Source organism: Scyliorhinus canicula, chromosome 6 (genome assembly GCF_902713615.1).
Source record: "Scyliorhinus canicula chromosome 6, sScyCan1.1, whole genome shotgun sequence".
Classification (NCBI taxonomy): domain Eukaryota; kingdom Metazoa; phylum Chordata; class Chondrichthyes; order Carcharhiniformes; family Scyliorhinidae; genus Scyliorhinus; species Scyliorhinus canicula.
In genome coordinates, this window is record NC_052151.1 from 14,685,965 (window position 1) to 14,699,101 (window position 13,137).

The 13,137-nt window shown below is 57.0% G+C and overlaps 1 protein-coding gene across 1 annotated transcript in view; it reads right to left on the reverse strand.

Moving 5' to 3' along the window:
- The window catches only part of LOC119966932 (calpain-11-like), a 134,757-nt gene extending 122,081 nt beyond the window's left edge, over window positions 1–12,676 (reverse strand). Inside the window, exon 1 of the mRNA XM_038798890.1 lies at window positions 12,440–12,676. Within this exon, the coding sequence (XP_038654818.1) occupies window positions 12,440–12,676 (237 nt within the window). The remainder of the gene's footprint in view (window positions 1–12,439) is intronic.
- Window positions 12,677–13,137: the final 461 nt, after the last annotated feature.

The following is a 13,137-nucleotide window of genomic DNA, read 5'->3' on the forward strand; positions in this document are numbered from 1 at the left end:
CCTCAACCCTCACACAAACCTCACTCGGCCCCTCAACCCTCACACAACCTCACTCGGCCTCCCTCACCCCTCACACAAACCTCCCTCAACCCTCACACAAACCTCACTCGGCCTCCCTCACCCCTCACACAAACCTCACTCGGCCTCCCTCACCCCTCACACAAACCTCCCTCAACCCTCACACAACCTCACCCTCCCTCACCCTCACACAAACCTCACTCGGCCTCCCTCACCCCTCACAACAAACCTCCCTCAACCCTCACACAAACCTCACTCGGCATCCCCTCACACAAACCTCACTCGGCCCCTCACCCCTCACACAAACCTCACTCGGCCCCTCACCCTCACACAAACCTCACTCGGCCTCCCTCACCCCTCACACAAACCTCACTCGGCCTCCCTCACCCTCACACAAACCTCACTCGGCCTCCCTCACCCCTCACACAACCTCCCTCAACCCTCACACAAAACCTCACTCGGCCCCTCAACCCTCACACAAACCTCACTCGGCCTCCCTCACCCCTCACACAAACCTCACTCGGCCTCGCTCACCCCTCACACAAACCTCCCTCAACCCTCACACAAACCTCACTCGGCCTCCCTCACCCCTCACACAAACCTCACTCGGCCTCCCTCACCCCTCACACAAACCTCCCTCAACCCTCACACAAACCTCACTCGGCCTCCCTCACACAAACCTCACTCGGCCCCTCACCCCTCACACAAACCTCACTCGGCCCCTCACCCCTCACACAAACCTCACTCGGCCTCCCTCACCCCTCACACAAACCTCACTCGGCCTCCCTCACCCCTCACACAAACCTCACTCGGCCTCCCTCACCCCTCACACAAACCTCCCTCAACCCTCACACAAACCTCACTCGGCCCCTCAACCCTCACACAAACCTCACTCGGCCTCCCTCACCACTCACACAAACCTCCCTCAACCCTCACACAAACCTCACTCGGCCTCCCTCACACAAACCTCACTCGGCCTCCCTCACACAAACCTCACTCGGCCCTCCCTCACACAAACCTTACTCGGCCTCCCTCACACAAACCTCACTCGGCCCCTCACCACTCACACAAACCTCACTCGGCCTCCCTCACACAAACCTCACTCGGCCCCTCACCACTCACACAAACCTCACTCGGCCTCCCTCACACAAACCTCACTCGGCCCCTCAACCCTCACACAAACCTCACTCGGCCTCCCTCACACAAACCTCACTCGGCCTCCCTCACACAAACCTCACTCGGCCCCTCACCACTCACACAAACCTCACTCGGCCTCCCTCACACAAACCTCACTCGGCCTCCCTCACACAAACCTCACTCGGCCCCTCACCACTCACACAAACCTCACTCGGCCTCCCTCACACAAACCTCACTCGGCCCCTCAACCCTCACACAAACCTCACTCGGCCTCCCTCACACAAACCTCACTCGGCCCCTCACCCTCACACAAACCTCACTCGGCCCCTCACCCCTCACACAAACCTCACTCGGCCTCCCTCACCCCTCACACAAACCTCCCTCAACCCTCACACAAACCTCACTCGGCCTCCCTCACACAAACCTCACTCGGCCCCTCACCCCTCACACAAACCTCACTCGGCCCCTCACCCCTCACACAAACCTCACTCGGCCTCCCTCACTCCTCACACAAACCTCACTCGGCCTCCCTCACCCCTCACACAAACCTCACTCGGCCTCCCTCACCCCTCACACAAACCTCCCTCAACCCTCACACAAACCTCACTCGGCCCCTCAACCCTCACACAAACCTCACTCGGCCTCCCTCACCCCTCACACAAACCTCACTCGGCCTCTCTCACCCCTCACACAAACCTCCCTCAACCCTCACACAAACCTCACTCGGCCCCTCACCACTCACACAAACCTCACTCGGCCTCCCTCACCACTCACACAAACCTCCCTCAACCCTCACACAAACCTCACTCGGCCTCCCTCACACAAACCTCACTCGGCCTCCCTCACACAAACCTCACTCGGCCTCCCTCACACAAACCTTACTCGGCCTCCCTCACACAAACCTCACTCGGCCCCTCACCACTCACACAAACCTCACTCGGCCTCCCTCACACAAACCTCACTCGGCCCCTCACCACTCACACAAACCTCACTCGGCATCCCTCACACAAACCTCACTCGGCCCCTCAACCCTCACACAAACCTCACTCGGCCTCCCTCACACAAACCTCACTCGGCCTCCCTCACACAAACCTCACTCGGCCCCTCACCACTCACACAAACCTCACTCGGCCTCCCTCACACAAACCTCACTCGGCCTCCCTCACACAAACCTCACTCGGCCCCTCACCACTCACACAAACCTCACTCGGCTTCCCTCACACAAACCTCACTCGGCCCCTCAACCCTCACACAAACCTCACTCGGCCTCCCTCACACAAACCTCACTCGGCCCCTCACACAAACCTCACTCGGCCCCTCACACAAACCTCACTCGGCCTCCCTCACACAAACCTCACTCGGCCTCCCTCACACAAACCTCACTCGGCCCCTCACCACTCACACAAACCTCACTCGGCCTCCCTCACCCCTCACACAAACCTCACTCGGCCTCCCTCACCCCTCACACAAACCTCACTCGGCCTCCCTCACACAAACCTCACTCGGCCCCTCAACCCTCACACAAACCTCACTCGGCCTCCCTCACACAAACCTCACTCGGCCTCCCTCACACAAACCTCACTCGGCCTCCCTCACACAAACCTCACTCGGCCTCCCTCACCCCTCACACAAACCTCACTCGGCCTCCCTCACCCCTCACACAAACCTCACTCGGCCTCCCTCACACAAACCTCACTCGGCCTCCCTCACACAAACCTCACTCGGCCTCCCTCACACAAACCTCACTCGGCCCCTCACCACTCACTCGGCCTCCCTCACACAAACCTCACTCGGCCTCCCTCACACAAACCTCACTCGGCCCCTCACCACTCACACAAACCTCACTCGGCCTCCCTCACACAAACCTCACTCGGCACCTCACCACTCACACAAACCTCACTCGGCCTCCCTCACACAAACCTCACTCGGCCTCCCTCACACAAACCTCACTCGGCCCCTCACCACTCACTCGGCCTCCCTCACACAAACCTCCCTCGGCCTCCCTCACACAAACCTCCCTCGGCCTCCCTCACACAAACCTCACTCGGCCCCTCACCACTCACTCGGCCTCCCTCACACAAACCTCACTCGGCCTCCCTCACACAAACCTCACTCGGCCCCTCACCACTCACACAAACCTCACTCGGCCTCCCTCACACAAACCTCACTCGGCCTCCCTCACACAAACCTCACTCGGCCTCCCTCACACAAACCTCACTCGGCCTCCCTCACACAAACCTCACTCGGCCTCCCTCACACAAACCTCACTCGGCCTCCCTCACACAAACCTCACTCGGCCTCCCTCACACAAACCTCCCTCGGCCTCCCTCACACAAACCTCACTCGGCCTCCCTCGCCCCTCACACAAACCTCCCTCGGCCTCCCTCACACAAACCTCACTCGGCCTCCCTCACCCCTCACACAAACCTCCCTCGGCCTCCCTCACACAAACCTCCCTCGGCCTCCCTCACACAAACCTCACTCGGCCTCCCTCACCCCTCACACAAACCTCCCTCGGCCTCCCTCACACAAACCTCACTCGGCCTCCCTCACCCCTCACACAAACCTCCCTCGGCCTCCCTCACACAAACCTCACTCGGCCCCTCACCCCTCACACAAACCTCACTCGGCCTCCCTCACACAAACCTCACTCGGCCTCCCTCACACAAACCTCACTCGGCCTCCCTCACACAAACCTCACTCGGCCTCCCTCACCCCTCACACAAACCTCACTCGGCCCCTTACCACTCACACAAACCTCACTCGGCCCCTCACCCCTCACACAAACCTCACTCGGCCCCTCACCACTCACACAAACCTCACTCGGCCTCCCTCACACAAACCTCACTCGGCCTCCCTCAACCCTCACACAAACCTCACTCGGCCTCCCTCACACAAACCTCCCTCGGCCTCCCTCACACAAACCTCCCTCGGCCTCCCTCACACAAACCTCACTCGGCCCCTCACCACTCACTCGGCCTCCCTCACACAAACCTCACTCGGCCTCCCTCACACAAACCTCACTCGGCCCCTCACCACTCACACAAACCTCACTCGGCCTCCCTCACACAAACCTCACTCGGCCTCCCTCACACAAACCTCACTCGGCCTCCCTCACACAAACCTCACTCGGCCTCCCTCACACAAACCTCACTCGGCCTCCCTCACACAAACCTCACTCGGCCTCCCTCACACAAACCTCACTCGGCCTCCCTCACACAAACCTCCCTCGGCCTCCCTCACACAAACCTCACTCGGCCTCCCTCACCCCTCACACAAACCTCCCTCGGCCTCCCTCACACAAACCTCACTCGGCCTCCCTCACCCCTCACACAAACCTCCCTCGGCCTCCCTCACACAAACCTCCCTCGGCCTCCCTCACACAAACCTCACTCGGCCTCCCTCACCCCTCACACAAACCTCCCTCGGCCTCCCTCACACAAACCTCACTCGGCCTCCCTCACCCCTCACACAAACCTCCCTCGGCCTCCCTCACACAAACCTCACTCGGCCTCCCTCACACAAACCTCACTCGGCCTCCCTCACACAAACCTCACTCGGCCTCCCTCACACAAACCTCACTCGGCCTCCCTCACCCCTCACACAAACCTCACTCGGCCCCTTACCACTCACACAAACCTCACTCGGCCCCTCACCCCTCACACAAACCTCACTCGGCCTCCCTCACACAAACCTCACTCGGCCTCCCTCACACAAACCTCACTCGGCCTCCCTCACCCCTCACACAAACCTCACTCGGCCCCTTACCACTCACACAAACCTCACTCGGCCCCTCACCCCTCACACAAACCTCACTCGGCCTCCCTCACACAAACCTCACTCGGCCTCCCTCACACAAACCTCACTCGGCCTCTCTCCATGTCCTTCACAGGCCCACTGCTGGAAATCACACTCCCGCCTCCTCCGATTGGTCAGCGGAACAACAAGGCACCAAATGTCTCCTCCTATTGGTCAGCTGGATGTGACCATTGGATAATCTGGAGCCAATCAGACGGAGCACGGCACAATGCAGCGGCTGCTGGAAGCTGCGGGCGACATTCTCCACCTAAAACCGGTCCTGGCATTGAGCGCTTCTCCCGACCCTTGGGAGAATCACGGCCCGCTCGCTCCGCCACCCTCCCAACACCCACTCGCAGGTCGCGACTCTGAGTTTGAAAGACCTTGACTTAGGGTGAAGGGAATCAATTGAACCCACCTCCCATCCATTGACTGCCTAGGGAAAGCGGGCAGCATAATCAAAGACCCCTCCCACCCGGCTTATTCACTCTTCCCACTTCTCCCATCGGGTGGGAGATACAGAAGTCTGAGAACAGACTCACAAACAGACTCACAAACAGCGTCTTCCCCACAGACTCCTGAATGATCCTCTTATCAGCTGAACTGATTTCTTCACACATCTCCTCTACAATTGGAGCACTATATAACGTTTTTCCATGTATGGAACAATCTGTCTGGACTGTACGTAGAACAATACTTTTCACTGTACCTAGGTACAAGTGACAATGAATCTAAATCAAAGGATGTGGGAGGAAAGCCAGATGAGGCTATTGAGTTGGACCATCAGACATGATCATAATAAATGGCGGAGGGGGCTTGAAGGGCCAAATGGCCTCCTCCTGCTCCTTTTTTCTATGTGTCAATTCCACAGTAGGCATGATGATGTTGAAGTGCACGGTCTCACTTAACTGAAGTGTTTGATGTTTTATGGTCATAGGCTTGCGTATATACATATGCAGACATGTATATGAATATTTGATGTGTATGGGTATTTGTAGATAGGTTTTATGTCTTGGAGACATGAAGAGATGATACCAGTTTATGTGTATGCAACAGGAATTTATTCACAGAGCTTTCAATGTGTACTCCATGCCTTCCGCTCTCGCTTCCAGACCTTGGGCGGCATTCTCCCCTACCCGGCGTGACGGAGGGTGCCGGCGGAGGGGAGTGGCGCCAACCACTCAGGGGTCGGGCCTCCCCAAAGGTGGGGAATTCTCCCCACCTTTGGGGGCTAGCCCCGCGCCGGAGCGGTTAGCACCAGAAGACTGGCGCAAAAAACCGGCGCCCCCGGCAGCGGGGCTGGCCGAAAGGCTTTCGCAGGTCGGTGCATGCACTGCCGCTGACGTCACCACTGGCGCATGCGCGATGTGGGTTTCTCTTCCGCTTCCGCCATGGCGGAGGCCGTGGGGGCCGCAGAAGAGAAAGAGTGCACCCAGGGCACTGGCCCGGAGTCTGAGCGGGGGGCCTGATCGCGGGCCTGGCCACCGCGGGGGCACCCCCCGGGGTTTGATCGCCCCCCCCCGCCCTCCCCAGGACCCAGGGGCCCGCTCGCGCTGCTGAACCCGCCGTTCCAGAGGTGGTTCAAACCTCGGCGGCGGGAGAGGCCTCCCAGCGGTGGGACTTCGGCCCATCCGGGCCGGAGAATCACCGCAGGGGCCTCGCCGGTCGGAGTGGCGAGATTCCCGCCACCGCCACTTCCCGGGTGACGGAGAATCTCTGCCACGGCGGGGGCCGGATTTTCGGCGGCTCCAGGCAATTCTCCGACCCTGCTGGGGGGGTCGGAGAATTTCGCCCCTTACTTGTCCTCTTCGTCCGCACATGGCCATGACCAATCAAACACAGCAATCATATCACGAGGCTCCAGATTATGGCTCGCCATGAGGCAGCGGGGATAAACAAACTCACTGACATACATTTGGAATTTACTTCAGGATCTACCCTCTGCCCCCAGGGTCTCCAACCAATCGCAATTTTAAACCTGGGCCTGTATATTTCTATATAGCAAAATATTCAAATATTAATTGTTACATAAACGAAAGAGAAAATGCTGGAAAATCTCGGCAGGTCTGGCAGCGTCTGTACGGAGAGAAAAGAGCTAACGTTTTGAGTCCGATGGCTCTTTGTCAAAGCTAACAGACAGAGAAAGTGGGAAGTATTTATACTGTGGAGTGAGAATGAAAGATGTCATAGCCACAGAAACCCAGGGAAACCGGGTGCTAATGACCACAGAAACCAAGGGGGAAAGAGTGCTAATGGCAGTCCCCAGAGAGGACAAAAGGTGTGAAAGGCATCTTTGTTACATAATGTTACATAAAGTTACATACAGGGTTTAAGGTTGACCATTCAGCCCAACTGGTCGACATTTGTGTTTTATGCTTCAGCATTCTTGCAGCACGTTCCTCCAACCCACATCAGCAGATCCTTTTATTCCTTTCCTCCATCAATTAACCAATCCTGATCACATCATCCACTCCCTGTGAAATGTATGAAGGATTGTGAGGGTGGAAGTGCTCTGTTTCTGCAGGTCACAACTGCTGGCATTGACAAGGAAGATCAATGTGAGAGATGCCAGGGTATTAAGGGATTAAATAAAAAGCTGCCATAGTCACGGCAAGTTTAATTTGCCAAATGGCTGACATGTACTCACTTGAACAAAAACAGGATGTTGCTAAATACTCCAAGGAGCAATTTTGGCCAAGACAGGAGTTAGGCAACATGAAGGGTACATAATATGCAAAATTTATGGGATTATCTCTGACAGTTCCTTGAGGCAAAGGATTAGCATGAGAATGGCTGCAATCAGCATTTGATCAAGGTGTGGTTAAATATGGTTAAATGTCATCCTTCAGAACTGGAGATCCAGCAGACAAGGACATTGTTGCCAGGGCCATATATAGTCCGGCCACCTGTGGGTGGCACTCATTTGTACAGCCGACTCTGGCAGGCGAGTTCATGGATATTAAAGCCTAATGTTCACTCGTTCTCACGGTCTCACAGTGAATTAACGGTATCACAATTTAATATCCATCGACAGCATCATGGAAGCCGCTCTAAAGCCAGATGAGCTGGAACTCGACGCGTGCGAGTCAGAAGCCAAGGAGAACTTTGAACATTGGCTCCGCTGCTTCGAGGCCTACCTCGACTCCTTCACAACGCCTCCCACTGAAACCCTCAAGCTGCGACTCCTCCACGCTCGGGTGAGCAAGCGAATTTCTGTGATGATGGAGAAAGCTGCCACGTACGAGGCGGCGGTCGCAACCCTCAAGGTGCATTTCGTAAAGCCTGTAAACGAGGTGTACGCCCGACATCTACTCACAACTCGCCGTCAACGCGCTGGGGAATCGCTGGATGAGTATCTGGAAAAACTGACCCTACTCGCGAGGAACTGCAGCTACCAGGACATGACTGCGGAGGAACACATGAATCTACAGATCCGGGATACCCATGTGGCTGGGGTCCGATCGAACTATATCAGGCAGCGCTTGCTGGAAAACGGGACCACTGACCTGCGGGACATGGTAAAGATAGCTACCTCGTTAGAGGTGGCCTACCAGAGCCTCAGTGCATTCCCCGTGCACCCGGCGAACCCCTCGTGGATGCCATCGTCGCAACCCCCGTCGGACCCGACTACATTACAGGCCTGTGCCGCACGGCTGCCATCCAGCCTGGGGAACCGCAGTGCTACTTCTGCGGTCAGGGTCAACACCCCCGGCAGCGTTGCCCAGCCCGCACAGCGACGTGCAGCGACTGTGGGAAAAAGGGACACTTCGCCAGAGTCCGTCTGGGCCGACCTAAAGGTCAGAAATCGAACACTCACCAGGCCCGACCCATGGACCCGCAGGCCCACAGACCCCGCAATGTAGCTGCGTGCCTGGCCGGAACGCCCCCTTCAGATGCGTCATCAGCCTCGTGCGACTCGTGGGGGCCGCCACCTTGCCCGCCGACTCCAACACCAACCGACACGTATGACTCATGGGGGCCGCCATTTTGTGACCCTGACACTGCCAACCATGCTGGCTACCCGCAGCTGGGTGCTGTTACCTTCGACCAGTCGCAGCCGAAGCAATTGAAAAACTCAATGATGGTCATCTGGATCAACGGGCACGAGACCCCCTGCCTATTCGACTCCGGGAGCACGGAGAGCTTTGTCCACCCCAACACGTTAAGGCGCTGCTCCCTTCCCATATACCCCACATCCCAAACTATCTCCCTTGCCTCCGGATCCCAGTCGGTTCGGATCCGGTGGTACTGTATCGCTAACCTCGCAATGCAGGGCGCTGAGTACGCTCGTTTTAAGTTGTACGCCCTCCCTCACCTCTGCGCCCCCCCCCCCCATTGCTTGGATCAGACTTCCAATGCAGTCACCGAAGCCTGACCCTACAATTCTGAGGACCCTTACCCCCCCTCCCTCACAGTGTGCAGCCTCACGACCCTCAAGGTCTCACCCCCCCTTCGCTCTTTGCAAACCTCTGTAAGCCCATCGCCACCAGGAGCAGGCAGTACAGTTCCCAAGATATGGCTATTATCAAGTCAGAGGCCAAGCGACTGTTGAGTGAAGTGATTATCGAGGCCAGCAACAGCCCCTGGAGAGTGCAAGTGGTGGTTTTCCGGACCGGGGAAAAGAACCGGACGGTTGTAGATTATAGCCAGACCAGTTCGCACAACTGGATGCGTACCCCCTCCCCCGCATCGCAGAAATGGTCAACCAGATCGCACAAGACCGCATGTTCTCAATGGTCGATCGGAAGAGCCGCCCGGAAGAGCACTACTGCACTGCCTTTGAAGCAGCCGGCCGACTCTTCCACTTCCCGTACCAGCCTCCCCGGACAGGCGCCGGAATGTGGCGACTAGGGACTTTTCACAGTAACTTCATTGAAGCCTACTTGTGACAATAAGCGATTTTCATTTTCATTTCCTCAGGGTCCCCTTTGGCGTCACTAACGGGGACTCCGTTTTTCAGAGAACGATAGACCGAATGGTGGACCAGTACGGTTTGTGGGCTACATACCCGTACTTGGACAATGTGACCACCTGTGGCCATGATCAGCAGGACCATGACGCCAACCTTCAGAGGTTCCTCCAGGCCTCCCAATTCCTCAATCCCACATACAACAAAGAAAAGTGCGTCTTCCGTACTACCCGACTGGCCATACTCGGTTACGTCGTGGAGAACGGAGTCCTAGGGACCGACCCCGACTGTATGCGCCCCCTCACAGAACTCCTCCCTCCCCACAGCCTCAAGGCGCTAAAACGCTGCCTGGGGCTGTTCCCCTACTGCGCCCAGTGGGTCCCCAACTATGCGGACAAAGCCCGCCCACTTATTCAAACCACCAGTTTTCCCCTGACGCTGAGGCCCGCTCGGCCTTCAGCCGCATCAAGGCCGACATCACCAAGGCCGCAATGCACCCGGTGGATGTGTCCATTCCCTTTCAGGGAGAGAGCGATGCGTCAGATGTCGCCCTGATGGCCACACTCCACCAGGCGGGCAGGCTGGCAGCATTCTTCTCTGGGACCCTCCACGCTTCTGAAATTCGACACCCCTTGGTTGAGAAGGAAGCACAAGCCATAGTGGAAGCCTTGCGGCACTGGAGGCACTACCTAGCCGGGAGGAGGTTCACCCTCGTCACCGACCAGCGGTCGGTCGCCTTCGTGTTTGACAACTCACAACGGGGCAAAATAATTACGATATCAAGTATCGTCCTGGGCATCTCAACGAGACCCCAGACGCACATGCGCCAGCGCGCAAGTTGACCAACTTAGGGTTATCCACAATGACCTCTGTCACCCGCGGGTCACTCGGCTCATCCACTTTATTAAGGCCCGCAATCTGCCTTTCTCCACCGAGGAGGTCAGGGCCATGACCAGGGACTGCCAAGTCTGCACAGAGTGCAAACCGCACTTCTACCGGCCAGACAAGGCCCGCCTGGCCCCCTTTGAACGCCTGAGCATGGACTTCAATGGGCCCCTCCCCTCCACCAACCGTAATATATACTTTCTAACCGTCGTCGATGAGTACTCCCCCTTCGCCGTACCCTGCCCCGACATGACCTCGGCCACTGTAATAAAGACACTGCACAGCATCCTCACACTGTTCGGTTTCCCTGCCTCCATCCACAGCGACCGGGGCACATCGTTCATGAGCGATGAGCAACGTCAGTACCTGCTCAGTAAAGGCATCACCTTGAGCAGGACTATGAGCTATAACCCGCAGGGAAACGGGCAGGTGGAGAGGGAGAACACGACGGTGTGGAAGGCCATCCTTCTGGCCCTCCGGTCAAGAAGTCTCCCGATCCCCTGCTGGCAGGAGGTCCTCCCCGACGCCCTCCATTCCATTAGATCACTCCTCTGCACAGCCATGAATGAGACCCCTCACGACTGTTTGTTTCTCTTCCCTAGGTAGTCCATCTCCGGGGTCTCGCTTCTTGAAAATGAAAAATGAAAATTGCTTATTGTCACGAGTAGGCTTCAATGAAGTTACTGTGAAAAGCCCCTAGTCGCCACATTCCAGCGCCTGTCCGGGGAGGCTGGTACTAGGGAGTTGTCTTGGCTGACAACTCCGGGACCTGTCCTTCTCCGGAGGCACATGAGGAGCCATAAGACCGCCTCCTGGTCGAGAGGGTCTAGCTTCTGCTCGCCAACCCCCAGTACGCCTACATCACGCACCAGGACGGACGGCACGATACGGTCTCCCTATGAGATCTAGTGGCAGCTGGTTCCCCTGCCAACGCGCCCCCCTCCCAAATGCCTACAGCAACCCCCGCGCCCCATGCGCCCTCCTCGGTCTCCTGTCTTGGCCCGCGCCAGCACTGCCGCCTCACGCCACCCCCTCGCCTACCCCCACCCCCCAACCACCTCCGACACACCGGACTGAAGCTCAAGCTCCAGACACGACAGCCTCGGAGTCACCATCTACAACGACCGTGCCCGCCGCATCGCCAGAGCTGAGGAGGTCTAAAAGATTGATCCGGCCTCCAGACAGACTTAATCTCTAATGGACCCCACGTCATCCCTGCTGGACTTGATTTTTTTAACAGGGGGTGAATGTGGTGAATGTACTTCACCTAATGCATGAGCTGTCTGTACTGCCTGTATAATAATGTGACCCATGAACCGGAAGTGATGATGCGGACTACTTCCAGGTACTGTACTGGAACCCCGGTGGGCTCCGCCCTCACTGGGGCCATATATAGTCCGTCCACCTGTGGGTGGCACTCATTTGTACAGCCGACTCTGGCAGGCGAGTTCATGGATATTAAAGCCTAATGTTCACTCGCTCTCATGGTCTCACAGTGAATTAACGGTATTACACTTGTGGAATGTTGTTACCCATTGTATGGACAGATTACATCAATGAAGCAAGAGAGCTCCCAGCCTGGACTCTTCACAAAGTGAGAGAGCCATTGAAACACAGAGGTGCGAGAGCCACCATCTACCTCCTGAGGTGAACAATGGATTCAGTGCAGAGACATCGAGACTGATTATTAACCTGACACTGACTCCCTATTGGGTCAACACCAGGCAACATCAGCTCCTTTAGCCTTTGGAAAGTTTTCATGTCACATTCCGAGACTCCCCAGGACAGTCTGCTGTTAACATCCAGCTTGTCAACACTAAAGCTGGACTCCAGGCTAACAGTAAATGTAAACGTCCTCAAAGTCTGGTTCTCAGGTAGGTCCCTGTCACCGCCTGTAGAGCTGATCAAGTCTCTGTATGGCGACGTCATCACCGACTTTGAAGAAATTACGTTCTGCTTTCAGCCAGCTCAACACACCAGACACTACCCGCAATCCCATCTGCTTTAACTTTACATCGTATACCGCTTATTGACAGATGCCTCCACACCAGAGCACAGGGAGGCCTCCACACCAGAGCACAGAGAGGCGTCCACACCAGAGCACAGAAAGGCCTCTACACCAGAGCACAGGGAGGCCTCCACACCAGAGCACAGAGAGGCCTCTACACCAGAGCACAGAGAGGCCTCCACACCAGAGACAGAGAGGCCTCTACACCAGAGCACAGAGAGGCCTCCACACCAGAGACAGAGAGGCCTCTACACCAGAGCACAGAGAGGCCTTCACATCAGAGCACAGAGAGGCCTCCACACCAGAGACAGAGAGGCCTCCACACCAGAGACAGAGAGGCCTCTACACCAGAGCACAGAGAGGCCTCCACACCAGAGCACAG